Source organism: Sarcophilus harrisii, chromosome 6 (assembly GCF_902635505.1).
Source record: "Sarcophilus harrisii chromosome 6, mSarHar1.11, whole genome shotgun sequence".
In the NCBI taxonomy this organism is placed as follows: Eukaryota; Metazoa; Chordata; class Mammalia; order Dasyuromorphia; family Dasyuridae; genus Sarcophilus; species Sarcophilus harrisii.
In genome coordinates this window covers 254,844,894-254,867,249 of record NC_045431.1, presented here as the reverse complement: position 1 = coordinate 254,867,249, position 22,356 = coordinate 254,844,894, and the positions used below count along the sequence as shown (strand labels likewise).

At 35.7% G+C, this 22,356-nt stretch overlaps 2 protein-coding genes across 2 annotated transcripts; both read left to right on the top strand.

Moving 5' to 3' along the window:
• The first annotated feature begins 6,266 nt into the window (after positions 1 to 6,266).
• Positions 6,267 to 7,196, top strand: LOC100913631 (olfactory receptor 4B1-like). Its single transcript, XM_003774627.1, has one exon. The coding sequence runs from the start codon at positions 6,267 to 6,269 to the stop codon at positions 7,194 to 7,196; it is 930 nt and encodes a 309-aa protein (XP_003774675.1).
• An 8,719-nt stretch (positions 7,197 to 15,915) lies between these two features.
• Positions 15,916 to 16,845, top strand: LOC100919896 (olfactory receptor 4B1-like). The gene has a single exon (XM_003774640.2). It carries the CDS (start codon positions 15,916 to 15,918, stop codon positions 16,843 to 16,845), a length of 930 nt encoding a protein of 309 aa, XP_003774688.2.
• Positions 16,846 to 22,356: the final 5,511 nt, after the last annotated feature.

Sequence of the window (22,356 nt, the reverse complement as noted above, 5' to 3'; positions counted from 1 at the left end):
CTTCTGCTCATACTTGTCATTTCTATGAGTCTTTTTATTTTGCTACTTTAATGCAAATCATCATTAGCAATGTTCTCTACCCTACTCATTCCTCCCATGCTTTTGTCTTTCTATTAATCCTTGAATCCCCTCAAATTAGATTTTTTTCTGATTATATCCCATGAGTTACAGAAGTGGGAAGCTGTTTCAGCAGCTCCTGGATATTAATGGTATGTGATCTAGTTGGGTTGAATGGTGGATTCTGCCATTTATACTTTAATGTTACTCAAGTCACTAACAATTATGAATAAGGCATAATTTTTTTCTCTTTCTGATGAATGATAACATGAGGAATATGTTTGAATTCCTCTGCTTGTTATTTTACCTGGAAGCCACTTCAAGACTTTGAATAAACCTCCCAATTTGGGTTCAGATGTTCATGTGGGTTGGAATAAAAACGAAAGAAACATGGTATGTTTTCTCAAACTTCTAGGTCCATGGGAAATGCTAGAAAAAGGAGAGAAGAGAAAGTAATAGCAAGCATTTATAGAGTGATTTAAAATATGCAACATATGCAAAATATGCAACCTAAATAATTTCATTTAATTCTCAGCATCTTAGGACATGGGACCAGGACTGAAGATGCCAGCTTTACTTCCTGCTTCAAAGAATCTAGGAAATTCTTGCTTTTTCCCTGCTATTTTTCCATCCTTTCCTTATCCTGTAACTGGGACTGTCATATATTTTACTTGCTTCTTTATCTTAATGTTTTCTGAATCTTGAGTGTGCCTCAAATATGTAGAAATCAGGAACAATCTGGAAATACAAAATTTGAATTAGAGCTGAGACCAAAATATCATTAGAGATTTTCCTAAGTAGAGGCACTGAACTATTATGATAATATTAATAACTCTTTGTCTGATAATAAACTCCATAAAATAGCAGAGGAAGGGCCACATAGACCTGCATGCCATTATATTTTCTTTAGGCGAAACATAAGCAATGGCAGCTAGATGATGCCCTAGTGCATAAAGCAGTAGACCTGAAATAAGGAATACTCATCTTTCTGAGTTCAAATCTGGCCTCAAAAACTTCCTAGTTTTGTGACCTTGGGCAAAATCAATCAACTTTGCCTCAGTTTCCTCACATGTAAAAGTGAGCTAGAGGAGAAAATAGCAGACTACTTCACTGTCTTTGCCAAGGAACACAAAGGGGTTACAAAATATCAGACATGACTGAAATGACAGAAAAACAACAAAAGTAAGCTAATTATTGTGACATGGTATAGTTGATTAACTCTCCAGAGAAGAGGGAGAGGAAAAGATCTAGTGCTGGTCAGCCAACTGTACTCTCCACAGAGCCATCTACCTAGCAATGTAGCACTAGAAATGAGTAAAAACTCAGAACGCTAAACAAGTAATTGAAGCAGGCATTCAGTCTTTCCCAAGTCATTGTTTTTTTTTTTTTTTGCCAAAGTTCCCTCCTGAGGGAGATGAAGAAGACCTCAGAGAATCTGATCTCTTGATATTAGCTTCTGGGTTAGTGCAGTTCATAAGACTAGGGCACCTCAGAATTGAAATCATGCAGGTGAGTTTTTGATGTCACACAAGGTAAAGAGCTGTGGCTTTGTTACCATCTGTACTTCTTTCCTCTTTCTAGGAGAAGGGACAAAAGGATTGGCCATGTAATCTTAAACTGGGTTCCAAATGATTTGTCTGCCATAGGATACCCTTTGGTTGTTTTCAGAGATCATGAAGTGTCTTGAGATTTGGTGTAGCTGGGTGAAAGCACGGTATAAACTGTGATTCAGCAGTAACAATAGCAAAGTTGATGTCATGGGGAAGGTAAGACTGTCTAGTGGAAAGGGTATTGAATGGAGAGACAGATTCTAGATGGTTGTTGACCATGAATAGTTGGGTGGTCTTGAGTAAGGCATTTCTTTTGGAGTCTTATTTATTCTCTTTAGTCAAATGGAAAGTTGCACTGGATGACCTCAAAATCCTTTAAAGTTATGACATTGAATTTTTTTTTTATAAATCTCCTCCTGTGCTGAATTCTACTTTCAATATTTTATGCAGTGCTTTTCTTTCAGTTCATTACAATAACCATGGATTTTTTTTTTTTACCAAGGCTTTGTTCAGTGTCCAAAGGATTTTCAGAATCAATTGTCTAGGATTCCTGAGAATAAGAAAATAAAAGTCAAATTTATCTTGGTTATGTTTTACCCAAGGCTGATTCGTTTCTGTCCCAGAAGGAGAATGGGGGAAATCCCTTTGTCACACAGTCCATTCTCATGCTCGGTTTTTGTTGGGAATCTCAAATGAACACTTTAGACATGCTTTGAAAGGTGTGTTGGTTTCATTCTCTCATGGCTACCTATTATCTCTTTCCAGAGACCTGAAAGTTAAGGGCCAGGAGATATTATTACCCTTGGGATGTTCTTCTTAGCCACTGGCTCAGTTTCAATTCCCATGGTCTGGCTTTGGTGGAAAGGTACATCACAGAAGCTGAGAAGTATCTTTTTAAGAAAGGGAAATCAGACAGAGAAACTATATACAGAATGTTGAGAAGGGAGGAAAAATAAAGTAAGAAGAGAGAGCCATCAGGTAGCACCATTTCCTCTTCTCACTCCCTAATTCCTTTGTGTCCCCTAGTAAGGGAAACTTGGTCCTCTGACCCTCAGACCACTACAACTTGAAACTAGTACCAAACTAACAAAATGTGAACTCCTTGGAATATGCAGTTTTATAATAAATTTTCTAATCTTGGCATGATGTCTTTACATATAATAGATGGTTAATAATTTTTTTTTGAGTTTAATTAATTAGGATCACCTACTACTCTTGCAATGACCCCATAGCGTTATATTTGTAAAAGTTAAATGTATCAAACTGATATATTTGTTTTATTTACCTATGCATATACAATGTACATATATATATATATATACATATACATAATAGATACACATATGTATATATATATATATCAGTCGCAATTTTGTGGACCTGATCAATCTATGGAGATGTGACTTTGTATATTTTGAAGTAAAAATATCTTTCTTGTTGAATGTCAGCTATAAAACCATTTGTTTATAAGAAATAGAATTATAATAAGGAAGGAATCTCTTATGTCTACTTCTTGATCTTCTATTCTGCTGTAATTATCATCTTTTCATTTCATTTTTTTTTGTAAATCTTTTCTGGGTAGCTAACCTGGATTTCTAGCTTTTATTGTGACATAATGTCAGGTTGCTTTCCAAAAAGCTTGAACCTATCCAGAGCTCTGCCAACAGCTGATTTCTTTTTTACTTATATTCAAACCTCATTGAATTTGTGCTTTCATGTTATCTTTGGCATTTTGATGGGTGTAAAGGGAGAATTTCAAGGTTATTTTCATTTGCTTTTCTCTGATCAATAGAAAATTAGGAGGATTTTTTGTTGTTGTTGTAACAGATGATCAATTTTGCTTCTAGGTCAATAATGGCCTGTTCATAATTTTGGATTATTTGTTAAATGAACATAATGCAGCTAGGTGATGGGGCCAGCTCTTACTCTTTGAAGAGGCCACTGTTGTGTGTGTGTGTGTTTTTTTTTTTTTTTGTTTTGCTGAGGCAATTGAATGACTTGCCCAGGGTCACATAGCTAGGACATATTAAGTGTCTGAGGACAGATTTGAACTCAGCTCCTTCTGACTTCAGGATTGATGCTCTATACACTGCACCACTTAGCTGCCCCATTGTTATGTTTTTAGTATGAGCATTTCTATGAAAGTGAGAAAAATGACAAAACATTATAAAATTTGAATTATTATTTAGTTGAATGTTTAGACTTAAGAAAATGTTAATAATATATATTAAACTTGGAAATTCAGCATACATTTTGGGGATCCAGTTAGATATTTATTAGCAAACCCAATTCATTTAACAGCATCAGTTTTTCAGGCACAGTACCTTATTTCTCTAGTTTTGCTTTTCAGACACTCAACAGGATTGACTTGTAAGTTCATGTGTATGGTTCTGGTGCACAAATCAGAATATTTTAAGGGGAAAGAGAGAATGGGGAGAGGGAGATAGGAGAGAGAGAATGAGAATTTATGGAATTAACTAAAAATTAAGCAAAACATAAGGAAACAAAGACAGCAACATATCAAAAATTATTCTTCATGGTCAAGTTAAAATTATACCAGGTTTTCAAGGGCAGCTTAATATTAGAAAAGTAATAAAAAATTAATCAAGGCTTTTTTCAGCAGTCTTCAACTCCATCTAGGCTTTTGCCTTTTGATCACTTTACACTACTTGATTCCTTTTTAAAATTTAAATTGTGATTAATAACAGTTGCATTTGAAATTTCACTTTTCTGTCTTTTTTGGGGAGGGGAGGTAAGTTCTACATGTGGTCTAAAATGTAATCAATTTGGGTAGATGTTTCCTGTGTTTTTGGAACAGAAACTTACTTTTCTGACTCTCTACTGTGCATAGGGAAGAACACTCTCTAGAGTCAGAGAAGCTGAGCTGAACCTTTCCTGAAATGCTTTTTATTTGTGAGACATGAGGTAAGTCACTTACTGTAGTCTCCTTGGGTACCAGTTTCCTCAACAATGAAAGGGGTGAGTTGCATTAGATGGTCTCTGTGATCCCTTCCAGCATTAGCTTTATTATGCTATGATCCAATTAGTTCTATGGTACAGTGGATAGAGCACGGGGCCTGGAGTTAGGAAAACCTGAATTCCACTCTAGTCTGAGAAACTTGCTAGCCATGTGACCCTGGACAAATCACCCTTGTTTGCCTCAGTTTCCCCATCTATAAAATGAACTGGAGAAGGAAATAGCACACCACTCCAGTGCATTTGCCAAAAAGCTCCCAACAAACCCAAATGGGGACATGAAAGGTCAACCATGACTAAAATGGCTGAACAACATACAAATCTTTCTAATGTTTGGTTCAAGTTTCTAGCATCTTTATTTTTCTTTGTGATACATCGTATTTCTTTAGGAGATTATTGAATCATTATATGAATGATGGTTTTCTGTCTTAAGCCTTTTGCAATTCAGTTAACTTTTCATTTTTAGTTGTCAGATCATTGAGTGTCCGAATATTTATTCAATGTGATATGGTTGAAAGAGCAATGGCCTTGACGTTAGGAGATGCTTAAGTTCAAGGTCAGCCTCCAGACCTACCAGCTGTGTGACTTCTTTACATTTCAGTTTACTTATTATTTAGATTCACTTAGAGATTTCATCCGTTAGATTCATATTCCTAATAAAGCTTGGCACACAGAAGGCTCTTAACACGTTTATTGACAGACTGAGAGATAAAATAGAGATACTGATGCTTGTAGTAATTAGTCATGAGCTACTTGTAACTCATAGGTTCTTTTGAGGATCAAATGAGATAAATGCATGTAATATATTTTGCAAACTTTAAAATTTGAAATAAAATCCATTTAAATGGTAACTATTATTAATTCTTCCTATTCTCAGTGATCTCTTTTTTTAAATTCTTTCATGATATTTTAAAAAATAACAAATTGCTCATATTTCTCTTTTATTATTTCCTGATTTAAATTATTTTTTGATTAAAGCTTTTTATTTTCAAAACATATACACAGATAATTTTCAACACCGACCTTTGCAAAACCTTATGTTCCAAATTTTTTCCCTCCCTTTCCCCCACCACCTTTCCTAGACAGCAAGTAATCCAATGTTAAATATGTGTAATTGCTCTATACATATTTCCATAATTATCATGCTGCACAAGAAAAATCCTGATTTAAATTCACCTTCTTATGCGAGTATAACTTAAATTCCTGAAGTCATATCAGATATCATAAATTTTAATTGACTCTTCTCAGTTAACATTTTGAAGCAACTGACTTGCAGATACTTTTAAAGCTTGCTATATGTTATTTTCACCTATTAGAATGTGACTTCCTTGAGAGCAAGGGCTGTTCTTGGTATTCTATTCTAATCCTAGAACACATTACAAAATTTTGTACATAGAAAGCACTTAATAAGTATTTTTTATCCAATCATCCATACATTTATTTCTTCATTTATCTATCCATACTTCTATTAATTCACATGTCCATGCATTTATGCATCAGTATATTTATCCATCCTTCCATCTATCACTCTGTCCCTCCATACATCCATGCATCCTATTTATTGTACTTGTTGTATTTGTTGTACTTGTAGACTGTCTTAATAATTACAGTGGCTTTATCTTCATTTGTCTTATTTCAGGCCTATTGAGTTTCTTTAGCATCGATCTGACATGATTGGATTCCATGGCTGTTATAAACAACGTGACCCAATTACTATTCACAGGACTCTTCCAGGATCCCGAAGCACAGAGAGTTTCTTTTGTGGTCTTTCTTCCTGTGTACATGGCCACAATGTTGGGCAACAGCCTCATCATCTTAACTGTCAACACCAGCAAGAGTCTGAGCTCTCCCATGTATTTCTTCCTTAGCCACCTGTCCTTAGTAGAGATCTGTTATTCCTCTACTGTTGTTCCTAAATTCATTTCTGGCTTATTGGTTGAGAATAAAACCATTTCTTTGGATGGCTGCATGACCCAGATCTTTTTCTTCCACTTCTTTGGCGTTGCTGAGATCCTTCTGCTCACAGTGATGGCCTATGATCGGTATGTAGCCATCTGTAAACCCTTGCACTATATGACCATCATGAGCCGCCCTGTGTGCCATGTGCTAGTGTTAAGCTCCTGGTTAGGAGGAATGTTCCACTCTGTGATTCAGATCCTCATTACTGTCCAGTTGCCCTTCTGTGGTCCCCATGTGATTGATCATTATTTCTGTGACCTCCATCCCTTGTTCAAGCTCGCTTGTACTGACACTTTTGTGGAGGGGATCATTGTATTTGCCAATAGTGGTTTATTCGCTATGATTTTCTTTCTCTTATTGATTTCTTCTTATATTGTCATCCTGTTTCACTTGAGAAACCAGTCAGCAGAGGGGAGACGCAAGGCCCTGTCCACTTGTGCCTCCCACATCACTGTTGTCCTTTTATTCTTTGGTCCTGCCATTTTTCTCTACATGCGGCCCTCTTCTACCTTCACTGAAGACAAACTCGTGTCTGTGTTCTACACAATGGTCACTCCAATGTTGAACCCCATTATTTATACTTTGAGAAATGCAGAAGTAAAGAATGCCATGAAGAGATTGTGGAGGAAGAAATTGAACTTGGGAAGGGAATGAAAATGCATATGTAAAAATGAATTGTGACTTTGACTATAATAGTTATCTTGAATTTGATTGTAAAATGGCTAGATATTGTAACAGAGTCTTGAATTTTGAGTGTAAGTCTTTTCTTTTGAGCCCTGAACAAAACCAGGGTGACTTTTATGACTCAATGTCATCCATGTAAATTCTCTGAGTTTCAATTTTGTAATCTATAGTATAATGACTCTGGGAAAGATGGTCTTTTCCAGCTTTAAATCTAGGATCGCCCTCTCAATCATTCAATAAACAAACATTTGTGATGTGTTTACCCTGTTCCAGTCATCATCTTGGAAGCTGGGTCACAAAGACCAAAATTTACTTGGTTTATATATGTACATGAAGAAGTAAATAGAAGATATAAAAATAAATACAGGCATTGAAGGGGTCACTAAGACTGGAGAAATCAGGACCCTCTCTTCCCATTTTAGTGCTACAAGAAGAGCTTCCTCACTCATCCCTATTCAAATTTCCTGTTATGTCATAAAAGTGGCCAATTTCTTTTTTATTTTTTTTATTTAATAGCCTTTTATTTACAGGATATATACATGGGTAACTTTACAGCATTAACAATTGCCAAACCTCTTGTTCCAATTTTTCACCTCTTACCCCCCCCACCCCCTCCCCTAAATGGCAGGATGACCAGTAGATGTTAAATATATTAAAATATAACTTAGATACACAATAAGTATACATGACCAAAACATTATTTTGCTGTACAAAAAGAATCAGACTCTGAATTATTTGTACAATTAGCTTGTGAAGGAAATCAAAAATGCAGGTGTGCATAAATATAGGGATTGGGAATTCAATGTAATGGTTTTTAGTCATCTCCCAGAGTTCTTTTTCTGGGTATAGCTAGTTCAGTTCATTACTGCTCCATTAGAAATGATTTGGTTGATCTCGTTGCTGAGGATGGCCTGATCCATCAGAACTGGTCATCATCTAGTATTGTTGTTGAAGTATATAATGATCTCCTGGTCCTGCTCATTTCACTCAGCATCAGTTCGTGTAAGTCTCTCCAGGCCTTTCTGAAATCATCCTGTTGGTCATTTCTTACAGAACAGTAATATTCCATAATTTTCATATACCACAATTTATTCAGCCATTCCAACTGATGGACATCCATTCAGTTTCCAGTTTCTAGCCACTACAAAAAGGGCTGCCACAAACATTCGTGCACATACAGGTCCCTTTCCCTTCTTTATAATCTCTTTGGGATATAAAGTGGCCAATTTCTTCCTATTCTGGGCTGTTTTACATGTAGAGAAACAAAGAAACTCTAACTTGATATAGTTCACAGGACAACAGGAAGTCCCCACCTTCCAAAAGATGTTCATATTTGGGTATATATATATATATATATACATATATCTATCTATCTATATATCTATATCTATATCAGTTTAAGTTGCAACATTTGTGGATTTGATCAACCTAAAAATACAGATAAAAGGGGGACAAATGTATATTTATGTAGATACATATATGTAAATATATAGGGACATATGTGGGGCAATATCTGTTTTGTTGAAAGTTTTTTGTTGAAAATCAGGTATAAAACCTGTGAGGAATGGAATTGCAATGAGGAAGAAAACTCTTATGTTCTCTCCTTCAACTTCTCATAGGCTGTAATTCTTTTTACCTTTTCATTCACTTCTTCTTCCTTCTCCCTTTTCTGTGGAGGATCTATTGGAAGCACTAGAGGTCTTTCCTAACTCTTTAAAAAGATCATTAGCTTACTAGGGAAGCTTCTTGGCTGTCCATTTCTTATGCCCATTCAATTTTTTTGGTCATTTAATATGTTAAGTACTTTTGTATCCCATCCTTTGGGGTTAAATTCCTACCCAATTCTCTCTCCCTTCAGTTTTTGTAAAAAAAATGCTATTTAAAATAAAGAAGGAATTATGAATAAATGGGGTCACAAAATATCAGACATGACTGAAATGCAGAACAACAAAAGTAAGCTGTGACATGGTAAAGTTGATTAACTCTCCAGAGAGGAGGGACAGGAGAAGATCTAGTGCTGGTCAGCCAACTCTACTCTCCACAGAGACACCTAGCAATGTAGCACTAGAAATGGGTGAAAACCCTGAATTCTAAACAAGTAATTGAAGCAGGCATTCAACCTTTCCCAAGTCATTATTTCTCTGGCAAAGTTCTCTCCCAAGGGAGCCAAAGAAGACCTCAGGGAATTTGATCTCCTGATCTTAGCTTCTGAGTTACTGCATTTTATAAGGCTAAGGCACCTCAGAATTGCAATCATGCAGGTGAGTTTCCGATGTCACACAAGGTGAAGAGCTGTGCCTTTGTTGCCATCTGTACTTCTTTCCTCTTTCTAGGAGAAGGGACAAAATGATTGGCCATATAATCTTAAAGTGGTTTCCAAATGATTTATCTGCCATAGGATACCCTTTGCTTATTTTCAGAGATCATGAAGTGTCTTGAGATTTGGTGTAGCTGAGTGAAAGCATGGTATAAACCGTGATTCAGTAATAACAATAGCAAAATTGATGCCATGGGGAAGGTAAGAGGGTCTCGTGGAAAGGGTGTTGAATGGAGAGACAGATTCTAGATGGTTGTTGGCCATGAATAGTTGGATGGTCTTGAGCAAGGCATTTCTTTCTGGGTCTCGTTTATCCTTTTTGATCAAATGAAAAATTTGCACTGGATGATTGAATGTTTTATATTATATGTCCCCTCCAATACTGAATTCTACATTCAACATTTTAAGCTCCATTCCTCATTCTCTTCTATGTGTTCTTCATCCAGTTCATTACCATTAATGATGGGTTTTTACCAAGACTTTTTCCAGCTTCTTCTTCTCATCTTCATTCATCTTATTTTATTTAGTGATTTCATCAGCTCCAATCAGTTCATTAATCTCTATGCATTTGATTCCCATAACTACATATCTAGTTCTTTATGTCTCTTCTGACACCCAGTTTTACATCTTTGACTTCAGCTTAAATACTCATACTGGATGTTCCAAAGACATCTGAAACTATCTCCCCTTCCCCAGAACCATCCTCTGTTCTTCAATTTCATATTTCTCTTGAGGGCATCATCACCCTGCATTCATCCAGGCTTATAACTTAGGTGTCATCCTTAAGTTCTCACTGTGTTAAGTACCATTGCTTCTATCTTTATAACATTTCTCTTTCTCCTCTGACACGGTCACCTCCCTGTGCAGGTCTTCACAACATCATATTTACATTATAGTGTAACATTTTGGTAGGCTTTCCTACTTCAAGTCTCTCTCCACTTCAGTCCGTCTTTTGCTCAGCTTTTAAACTGATCTGTTGTCTGATCAATCACCCCTCCACTTCTGACTCATTATATGTCTATGGGTCCCTATTATCTCCAGGATAAAATATAACATCTCCTGCTTGTCTTTTAAAGACCTCTACAACTTCTCTCCTCATATTTTCAGTCTTCCTACATTTTATGCCCTTCCATATCTCCACTGAAATAATGCCATAAGTCCTCTTGTTTTTCCTTAAATAAGGTACAATATTTTTAATTGTGGGTATTTTTTATCTACTATCCATCATCCTTGGTATTCTCTTCTTAATTTCTATTTCTAATTTCCTTTAAATCCTTTTACAAGAATCACCTTTCACCAGAAGCCTTCCCAACCCCACTTTTAGCACATTTCTTCTATTGATTTTCACTGATCTGTCCTATTTATAGCTTTTTTTATACACTGAGGCACTGTGTTATGTCTTTCCTTTATCATCCTCTGAAAAAGTAGAGAAAAGTAACTTTTAAAACATGTAGATCAATAAAATATATAACATACATAATAAGTACACACATGTTATATATAAGTCTACAATAAGTTGAAGATGTTAACTATTATGGAAAGTAAAGAAAGAATCATAGAAAAATAGAATTTCAGCACTGAAATTGACATGAAAACATATATTATTAAAATTTAATGGGAACTGAGAATACAGAATAGCCAAGTTGTGAGTTTCCTTGGAACATTGGAAATAAAACAACAGATTTGAGAGTTTATATAGAGCTGTTTTCATGTCATTTCTATTATCAGATTGAGAGCTCTCTACAAGTGAGTACTTTTTTTGGGCAGAAAATTAATGCACTGTCTGGCACATATTAAGTTTTAATAAATATGTGTGTACTGACTGACTGGGAGTGACTCTCAAATCTGTCCACGGCCACTGACAACTCATATTCTGTATTCTCAGTTCCTCCTAAATTTTAACTGTAATATTATGTCACTTCCAACCCTGAAATTATACTATTCCAAGATTCTTTCTTTTTATTTTCCTTCATGATTACATCTTTAGCCTATTGTAGGTTAATATATATGTATATATATGTATGTGTATGTATAAAACATACATACATATAGCTATATTTTGTCTATATATTTAACAAGTTAGATTTTTACTTTCTTTTTCAGAGGATGATAATCAGAGGAAAGATGTAGTCCAGTGTCTCAGAATTTGCATCTCTATAGCCTATCTATTAGCCCTAGATCCCTTCTGATCCTTTAGAGATCTCTGAATATACTTGGGTGCTCCTCACCTTTGGAAAGGCATCTTGATTTTCACAGTGTCTCAAAGCAGTCCTATGTGTAAAGAAGACTTAACTGACTCTTAGAAATTGAATGCCCCTTGGGGTCCAAAGGACTTTCAGATCAACTGGATTCCTGAGAATAAGGAAATAAAGTCAAGTTTATGTTGATTATGTTTTCTAAGGTTTACCAGTATCAATTCATTACTGTCTCAGAGGGATAATGTGGGAAAACACCTTTGTTAGGACTCTTAAATATTCATCTTAGACATGCTTTGAAAGACCTGTTGGTTTTATTCTTTGATAGCTGCCCATGATCTCTCTCCAAAGACCTGAAATTTAAGGGCCAGGAAAGTTTATGAAGCAAGAAATATCCTTCTCAGCCACTGGCTCGCTCTTAATTCCTGTGATCTAGTTTTGATGGAAAAGCATATTCTAGAAGTTGAAAAGTATCTGTCTGCATCCTGTAAGACAGAGGATTCAGAGAAAGAAACTATATGCACAGAAAAGTGAAAATAGAGGGAAAATAAAGCAAGAAGGAAAGGGTTATAAAATAGCACCATTTTCTTCTTCTAATTCCCCATCTACTTTGTGCCCCAAATCAAAGGAAATTGTGAGGCTCTTGATCCTCTGATCCTGACCATTATTACCTGAAACTAGTTCCATTACCTTGAATAAAATTTGAATTCCTTGGAAGTATGTACTGTTGTAAAATAAAATTTTTTATTTTAACTCCTGGCATGATGACCCTATGCATAAGAGATGCTTAATAAATTTTACTTGTGATTAACTAATTAGAATTATCTAGTATTCTTCCAATGGTACTATAGTTTTATATTTACAAAATTTAGAAATATCAAAATTATATACATCAGTTTAAGTCACAACATTTGTGGATCTGACCAAGCTAAAGATAAATGGGGACATATATATATATATATATATATGTATGTATTTGGGGAATATGAAGTACAATTATCTTTTTTTGTTGAAAATCAGGGATAAAACCATTTACCTGTAAGGAGTGGAATCACAATGAAGAAGAATACTCTTATGTTCCCTCCTTTATCTTCTCATTGGCTATTATTTTTATAATCTTTCCATTCACTCCTTCTTCCTTCTCCTTTTTCAGTGGAGGAGCTATTAGAAGCACTAAAGGTCTTTCCTAATTCTTTAAAAAGATCATTAGTTAACTAGGGAAGCTTCTTGGCTGTCCATCTCTTATATCCATTCAATTTTTTTGGCCATTTAATATGTTAAGTACTTTTGTATCCCATTTTTGGGGGGGTTAAATTTCTACCCAATTCTTTCTCCTTTCAGTTGTTGTAAAAAATGCTATTTAAAATAAAGAAGGAAAGCTAAAAAGGTTGAAAATAACTATAGGACCACCAGTTTCTATTATTTGTTGCCATTTAAGCTAAATACAGATGTTATATATAATGTTTTTGACATATATTGGAACCAATCACCATATTTCACCCAGAATAGTGCAAATTTGAAAAACGAGACCACTTTGTGGGATCCATTATTCCTGCTATTTGGGACCTATCTCTGTTCAAGCCAAAGCCATTGTCTTGTTTCTATTTCCTTTTTTGGTAAAGCTTTTCTGGGCAGCTAACCTGGATTTGTAGCTTTTATGGTAGCATAGTCTCATGTGGCTTTCCAGCCATTTGAACCAATCCAAAGCTGTGCCAACAACTGATTTCTTTTTTACTCTTGCCAAACTGGCATTTGATTTGCTTATTTGTATTACCTTTGGCATTTTGACTGGTGTAAAAGGAGAATTTCAAGGTAATTTTCATTTGCATTTCTCTGATTATTAGAAAATAAAAAGATTTTTGTTGTCGTTGTAATGGATGATCAGTTTTCTTCTAGGTCAAGAATGGCCTTTCAGATCCTTGGATCTCTTGTTAAGTGGAGATAAATCTTATCATGCATTTAGGTGCTGGGCCCAACTTTCATTCTTTCTGTGAAGGACCCATTATTTCAGTTTCAGTGTGAGCATTTCCACCTCAGAAATTGGCAGACACTACAAAGCATTACTAAACTTGATTTATTGTTGTATTTATTGTTGATTTATTTAATGTAATTAATTAAAATAATGTAATTATTTATTGATTTATTGTTGATTTAAATCATTAGACTTAAGAAAATGAGTGGGAAAATGTTAATAATACAGATTAAACTTGAAAGTGCATCATATATTTTGGGGATCCAGTTAGACGCTTGGTAGCATACCTAATTTGTTTAATAGTGTCAGTTCTTCAGGCTGAGTAACTTCCTTCTCTAGTTTTGAAAACACAGAAAGAGACAGAGAGATAGAGATGGCGGGAGAAAGAGAGAGAATTTATAAAATAAACAAAAAGATTAAGTAAAATAAAAAGCAATAAATATAGGAACATATTACAAAATATTCTTCATTAATCAAGTTGAATTTATAGCAGGATTTCAAGGATAGCTTAGTATTAGAAAAGTAATTAGAAATAAATCATGTGTTTTTCCAATAATCTTCATCTAGGCTTCTGCTTCTGATCACATTTCACTTTTTGGTTACTTTAAAAAATTTTAATTGTGGTTAATAACAGTTGAATTTCAAGTTTTGCTTTTCTGTCTTTTTTTTTTTTTTGGTAAATTCTACATTTGGCCTAAAGTATAATCAGTTTGGGTAAATGTTCTCTGTGTTTTTGGAATAGAAACTTACTTGCCTGACTCTTCACTGTGCACAGGGAAGAACACTCTCTTTAGAGTCAGAGAAGCTGAGTTGAATATTTCCTGAGATGTCTGTTAACTTGTGTGACATGAGGTAAGTCATTTACTGTAGTCTCCTTGGGGGCAGTTTCCTCAATAATAAAATGAGTGAGTTGGATTGGATGGTCTCTGTGGTCCCTTCCAGCACTAGCTTTATGATCCTATGATCTAGTCGGTTCTTCTATGGTGCTAGATAGAGCATTGGTCCTGGAGTTAGGAAAACCTCAATTCCAATCACTTGCTAGCCATGTGACCGTGGGCAAATCACCTTATTTAGCTCAGTTTCCTCATCTGTAAAATGAGCTGTAGAAGGAAATAGGACATCACTCCAGTGTATTTGCCAAAACAAACAAACAAACAAACCCAAATGAGGATACAAAGGATCAACCACTCCTGAAATGACTGAACAACATAAAACTCTTTCTAACATTCTGTTTCAATGAACATCTCATTTATCTTTCTGTTTGGCATGTCATATTTCTTTAGTCGATTACTTAATCCTCATATGAATGATGGTTATAGCTCTCAATCTTTTTGCAATTCAATTAACTTTTCAATTTTAGTTGCCAGATTGTTGGGAGTCCCTATGATTATTCATTGTGATATGGTTAAAAGAACAATGTCCTTGGAGATAGGAAGTACTCAAGTTCAATGTCAGCATCCAGAACCTGCCAGCCATGTAAGTTCTCTACATTTCAGTTTACTCATAGATCTTATTCTTTAGATTCATATTCCTAATGTTTTTGGCACACAGAAGGCTCTTAATTAAGAGATTGAGAGACAAAATAAAGATATTAATATTTGTAATAATTAGTAATTATAATAATTATAAGGTTATTTTGAGGATCAAATAAGATAATGCATGTAATATGTTCTGCAAACCTTAAAATTCTAAATAAAATCCATCTCAATATAAGTATTATTTATTATTGAGATGTTTTTCATTCTCACTGTTCTCTTTATTTTCTTTGATCCTTGCCATGGTCTTTTAAAAACATAACAAAGTACCTATATTTCTTTCTTTTCTTATTTCTTAAATTAATTTTAATTTGTTATGTGACTATAACTTTTAAATTTCTGAAGTCAGATCAAATATTATGAATGTGAAATCACCCTTCTTATTTAAAAATCTTGCTATATGTTGTCTTCCCCTATTAGAAGGTGAGTTCCTTCAGAGCAGGGAATGTTTTTGCTATTCTGTTTTAATCCTAGAATTTACCACAGTTCTGTACATAGTTAGCACATAATAAGCCATCCATCTTTTCATCCATTCCACCACATGCCCATGCATCCATTTGTTGTACTTGATGAAGGAAACTATCTTAGTAATTACAGTGGCTTTGTCTTCATTTGTCTTATTTCAGGCCTATTGAACTTCTTTGGCATTGATCTGACATGATTGGATTCCATGGCTGTTACAAACAACGTGACCCAATTATTATTCACAGGACTCTTCCAGGATCCAGAAGCAGAGAGAGTTTCTTTTGTGGTCTTTCTTCCTGTGTACATGGCCACAATATTGGGCAATGGTCTCATCATCTTAATTGTCAACAGCAGCAAGAGTCTGAGCTCTCCCATGTATTTCTTCCTTAGCCACCTGTCCTTAGTGGAGATCTGTTACTCTTCTACTATTGTTCCTAAATTCATTTCTGGCTTATTGGTTGAGAATAAAACCATCTCTTTGGATGGCTGCATGACTCAGATCTTTTTCTTCCACTTCTTTGGGGTGGCTGAGACCCTCCTGCTCACAGTGATGGCCTATGACCGGTATGTAGCCATCTGTAAACCCTTACACTACATGACCATCATGAGCCGCCCTGTGTGTCATGTGCTGGTGTTTAGTTCCTGGCTAGGAGGAATGTTCCATTCCATGATTCAGATTCTCACTACTGTCCACTTGCCCTTCTGTGGTCCCCATGTGATTGACCATTATTTCTGTGACCTTCATCCCTTGTTCAAGCTCGCCTGTACTGACACTTTTGTGGAAGGGATCATTGTATTTGCCAATAGTGGTTTATCCTCTGTGATTTCCTTACTCTTTTTGATTTCTTCTTATGTTGTCATCCTGGTTCACTTGCGAAACCAGTCAGCAGAGGGGAGACGCAAGGCCCTGTCCACTTGTGCCTCCCACATCACTGTTGTCCTTTTATTCTTTGGTCCTGCCACTTTTCTCTACTTGCGGCCCTCTTCTACCTTCACTGAAGACAAACTCGTGGCTGTTTTCTACACGGTGGTTACCCCAATGTTGAACCCCATTATTTATACCTTGAGAAATGCAGAAGTAAAGAATGCCATGAAGGGATTGTGGATCAAAAAAGTGAACTTGAGAGGGGAGTGAAAATATATAGATAAAAATGAATGGTGACTTTGAAAACAATGGTTATCTTGAATTTGATTCTGGAATGGCTACAGAAAAAGGAAAACCAAACTTGTACAAGGCATTCAGTTGTGTCTTTATGAGCAGCTTGTGTGAAACTGGATGGTGTAATAGTCTTCAATTTTGAGTTGAAGCCTTTTCTTACAAATTTTGAAAAAAACCAGAACTACATCCATGGTACCTCCCTGGGTTTCAATGTTATTACCTATTCAATGATGACACTAGGCAAGATGACTTTCCCAGCTCTAAATCTGTTATTGTCCTTTCAATCAGTCAAGAAACAAACATTTGTGATGTGTCTACTCTGTGCCCAACATCATCCTCAAAGCTGGAACACTAAGGCCACTTGGCTCCTACACCTTTATAGAGAAGTAAATGGCATATATAAAAATAAATACAGGTAGTAAAAGGGTCACTAAGATTGGAGAAATCAGAATTCCTTCCTCCCTTTGTAGTACTACAATAAGAGCCCCCTCTCACTTATCACTATCCAAATTTCATGCAACATCATCGAAAGAAGCCAATTTCCTCCTTTTTTGGGTTGTCTGACATGTAGAAGAAAGAAATTCTAATTTGATGTAGTTTAAGGGACACCCTAAAGTCCCTAGCTTCTTTCTAAAAGATATTCTATGATAATCATTTCCTAATTTCTAGACTTCTTTCATCAATCTTTTAAAATATTTTTCAATTCTCCTTTTTATTTTGAACTTAATAATTATTAAAAAAACCATTTTCAATAGTAATAGAAAAAGCAAAGAGGGCTATATAAGGAAATGTGGATTTCCATTATGTAGAATTAATCTTTAGAATGGCTGAATAAGTTATGATATAGGAATGTTATGGAATATTATTGTTCTAGAAGAAACGACTAACAGGATGATTTCAGAGAGGCCTGGAGAGAGTTACATGAACTGATGCTAAGTGAAGCGAATAGAACCAGGAGACCATTATACACAGCAACAACAAGGGTATATGATGATCAGTTCTGATGGACATGGCTCACTTTAACAATGAAATGATTAAAACCAGTTTTAATTCTTCAGTGAAGAAGAGAGCCATTTACACCCAGAGAGAAGACTGTGGGAGTTGAGTGTGGTCCACAACATAGCATTCTCCCTCTTTCTGTTGTTGTTTTCTTGCATTTTGTTTTCTTAGTTTTTTCTTCCTTCTTGATCCGGTTTTTCTTATGCAACAAGCTAACTGTATAAATATGTATACATATATTGGATTTAACATGTATTTTAACATAATTAAGATGTATTAGACTACCTGCCATCTAGGAGAGGGAGTGGAGAGAAGGAAGGGATAATTTGGAACAGAAGGCTTTGCAAAGGTCAATGTTGAAAAATTACCCATACTTATGTTTTGTAAATAAAAAGCTTTAATAAAATAAAAAAGATAAAAAATTAATCTTTAAATCTTATATCAAAATATTTCATAATTGAAATTAAACACACATATATATAGACTTCTCCTCTGGAGTAGGTCTTCTTCATGACTTGGTTTCCATTCTATCCTAACCACTTCCTAACTTTCTAGAAATAAGTAATTCTATATTTAGTGAGGCTTGCCCTTAGATGGAATATATCCATTATTGGAGCCACATTCTAAGACTTTCTAGCTTAGGAGGATCCATTTGCCACTGATATGTTCTATAAGAGAGAAGTCATGATTTCTTTTAAATGATTTGAGGCATTGGAGGTAGGTTCTCAGTTCACATGGGTGCTTATAAATCAGCCTTTAGGGTGCTGATTTGCCATCACTTTTAATACGAGATCACTTCATTTTATATTGCAGTCATCCTTGTCATCTCTATGAGGCTCTTTCTGATGTTACTTTAGTGCATGTTATTATTAGCAATGTGCTCTATCCTGCTCAGACCCACCACGCCTTTGACATTCTATTAACCCAGGAATTCCCGCAAATTAGATTTTTAAAATCCTACCCCATGATTTACAGCAGTGGGAAGTTGTTTCAGTGCATCCTGGATAGCCATGATATTCAAGACCCAGCCTGGATTGAATGGGGAACATAGTAGACATAATGAATTTGGGATCAGAATATCTGGATTCTGTCCCTTTTACTTGTGTAATGTTAGCCAAGTCACTTAGAACACCTAAATCTCAGTTTCATTATGAATAAAATTCAAGAGTTGCACTGGATGATCATAATCATGAATAAAACTTTATAACTTTCTCTTCTTTCTGGGACAGATAACATGAGGAACATGTTTGAATTCCTCTGCTTGTTATTTTACCTGGAAGCTACCTCAAGACTTCAAATAAACCTCCCAATTTGGGTTCAGATGTTCATGTGGGTTGGAATAAAAATGAAAGAAACATGGTGCATTTTCACAAATTCTCAGTCTGTGGAAAATGCTAGAAAAGGGAGAGGAGAAGAGAATGTAATAGCTAGCATTTACATACTGATTTAAAATGTGCAAACCATTTTACATATATCATCTCATTTAATTCTATTTATTTTTATTTTATTTTATTTTATTAAAGTTTTTTATTTACAAAACATATGCATGGGTAATTTTTCAACACTGACCTTTGCAAAACCTTCTCTTCCAAATTTCCCCCTACTTTACCTCACTTCCTCCCCAAGATGGCAGGTTAAGTCCACATCTCATTTAATTCTCAAAAAAAGAGCAATTAAAAAGGCAGGTCTTTGGACTCTGCCAGCAAATTAGGACATGGGACTAGGACTGAGGATGCCAGCTTTACTTCCCGCTCCATGAATCTAGGAAATTCTCTGCTTTTCCCTGCTATTTCTCCATCCTTAATCAGTTACTGGGACTATAATATATTTTACTTGCTTTTATCTTAGTGTTTCCTGAATCTTGTTTGTGCCTCACATGTAGAGAAATCAGGGATGATCTGGAAATAAGTAAAATTTTAATCAGAACAAAATATAGTTAGAGATTTTTCTAATCTCTGGGGGTTCTGAAATGTTATGATAATATTAATAACTTTTTGTCTGGTAAGAATCTCCATAAAATAGCAGAGGAAGGGCCACATAGATCTATATGCCATTATGTTTTCTTTAGGCTAACAATAAGCAATGGCAGCTAGATGATCCTATAATGGATAAAGTTGTGGGCCTGAAATAAGGAAGACTCATTTTTTCTGAGTTCAAATCTGGCCTCAGACACTTACTAGTTGTGTGACTCTGGGCAAAGTCGCTCAAGTTTGCCTCAGTTTCCTTAGATGTAAAAATGAGCTGGAGAAGAAAATGGCAAATTTATTCCAGTGTCTTTGCCAAGAAAACCTCAAATGGGGTCACCAAATGTCAGTTCTGACTGAAATGACTGGACGACAACAAAAGTAAGCTCATTGTTGTAACATGGTATAGTGATAACTCTCCAGAGAGGAGGGAGAAGAAAAGATCTAGTGCTGGTCAGCGAACTCTACCCTCCATAGAGACGCCTAGCAATGTAGCACTAGAAATGGGTGAAAACTCAGAATGCTAATTGAAGCAGGCATTCAGCCTTTCCCATGTCATTATTTCTTTGGCAAAGTTCTCTCCCGAGGGAGACAGAGCACCTCCGAGAATTTGATCTCCTGATCTTAGCTTCTGGGTTAGTGCATTTTATAAGGCTAGGTAGGGCACCTCAGAATTGAAATCATGCAGGTGAGATTCTGATGTCACACAAGGTGAAGAGCTGTGCCTTTGGTGCCATCTGTACTTCTTCTCCTTTCTTGGAGAAGGGATAAAAGGATTGGTCATGTAATCTTGAACCAGGCTCCAAATGATTTATCTGCCATAGGACACGCTTTGGTTGTTTTCAGAGATCATGAAGTGTCTTGAGCTTTGGTGTAGCTGGGTAAAAGCACGTTATAAACTGTGATTCAGCAATAGCAATAGCAAAATTGATGCCATGGGGAAGGTAAGACAGTCTTTTTGAAAGGGTATTGAATGGAGAGACGGATTCTAGATGGTTATATTGACCATGAATAATTGGGTGATCTTGAGCAAGGCATTTCTTTCTGGGTCTCAATTATTCTCCTTGGTCAAATGAAAAGTTTCACTGGATGATTTCAAACTCCTTTATAGTTATGACATTCTACATTCAATATTTTAAGTTCCATTCCTCATTCTCTTTTGTGTATTCTTCATCCAGTTCATTACTGTTAGCCATGAGTTTTTAACCAAGGCTTTGACCAGCATCTTTTTCTCATCTTCATCTATCCTATTTCATTTAGTGATTTCATCAGCTCCAATCAGTTCATTTAATCTCTATGCATTTGATTACCACAACTACATATCTAGTCCCTTGTGTGTCTTCTGACACTCAGTTTTACATCTTCGGCCTCAGCTTAAATATCTCACGTTGGATTTCCCATACACATCTGAAACTCTTTATCTTCCCCTCCCTAGAACCCTTCTCTCTTCTTCAATTTCATATTTCTCTTGAGGCATCACTATCCTATATTCACCCAGGCTTATAACGTAGGTGTCATTCTTAATTTCTCACTGTGTTAAGTACCATCCCTTCTATCTTTATAACATCGCTTTCTCCTGTGATGTGGTCACGTCCCTGTGCAGGCCTTCATGACATCATACGTACATTATGTTGTAATGTTTTGTCAGGCTTTCCTTCTTCAAGGGTTTCCCTACTTCACTCCATGTGTTTAACAAGTTAGATTTTTCTCTCCTTTTTCAGAGGATGATACAGCCTATCTATAAGCCCTAGATTGCTTCTAATTCTCTAGAGATCTTTGAATATAGCCTTGTGTGCTCCTCACCTTTGGAAGGGAATCTTGATTTTCAGGGTCTCAAGGCAGTCCTATGTCTAAAGAAGACTCACTGACTCTTAGAGATTGGAAGCCCTTGGGGTCTAAAGGACTTTCAACTGAATTCCCAGGAATAAGAAAATAAGATCAAGTTTATGTTGATTATGTTTTCTAATGTTAGCTAATATCAGTTCATTTCTGTCCCATAGGGAGAATGTGGGAAATCCCCCTTTTGCTCTCAAATACTCACCTGAGATATGCTTTCAAAGGTCTCTTGGTTTTATTCTTTTTTTTGAAGCTGCCTGTGAACTCTCTCTAAAGACCTAAGATTTAAGGGCCAAGAAAGAATATAAAGCAAGAAATATCCTTCTCAGCCACTGACTCACTCACTCTTAAATCCCACAGTCTGGCTTTGATGGAAAGGCATATTATAGAAGTTGAGAAGTATCTGTTTGCATCATTTAAGAAAGGGGAATCAGAGAGAGAGAGAGAGAGAGAGAGAGAGAGAGAGAGAGAGCGCACCATTTTCTATTATTTGCTGACAGTTAAGCTCAACACAGAAGTTACATATACTGTTTTTGACATATATATTGGAACCAATCACCTTATTTCACACAGAATAGCGCAAATTTGAAAAATGAGACCTTTATGGGATCCGTTACTCCTAGTAATCGGAATCTATTTATGTTCAAGCTATAGCCATTGTCTTGCTTGCTTCTGTTTTTGGTTTTGG

What these genes read in the sequence shown, in the direction of transcription:
- LOC100913631 (XM_003774627.1), top strand. Translation starts at nt 6,267, where the DNA reads ATGGCTGTTATAAACAACGTGACCCAATTACTATTCACAGGACTCTTC.
- LOC100919896 (XM_003774640.2), top strand. Translation starts at nt 15,916, where the DNA reads ATGGCTGTTACAAACAACGTGACCCAATTATTATTCACAGGACTCTTC.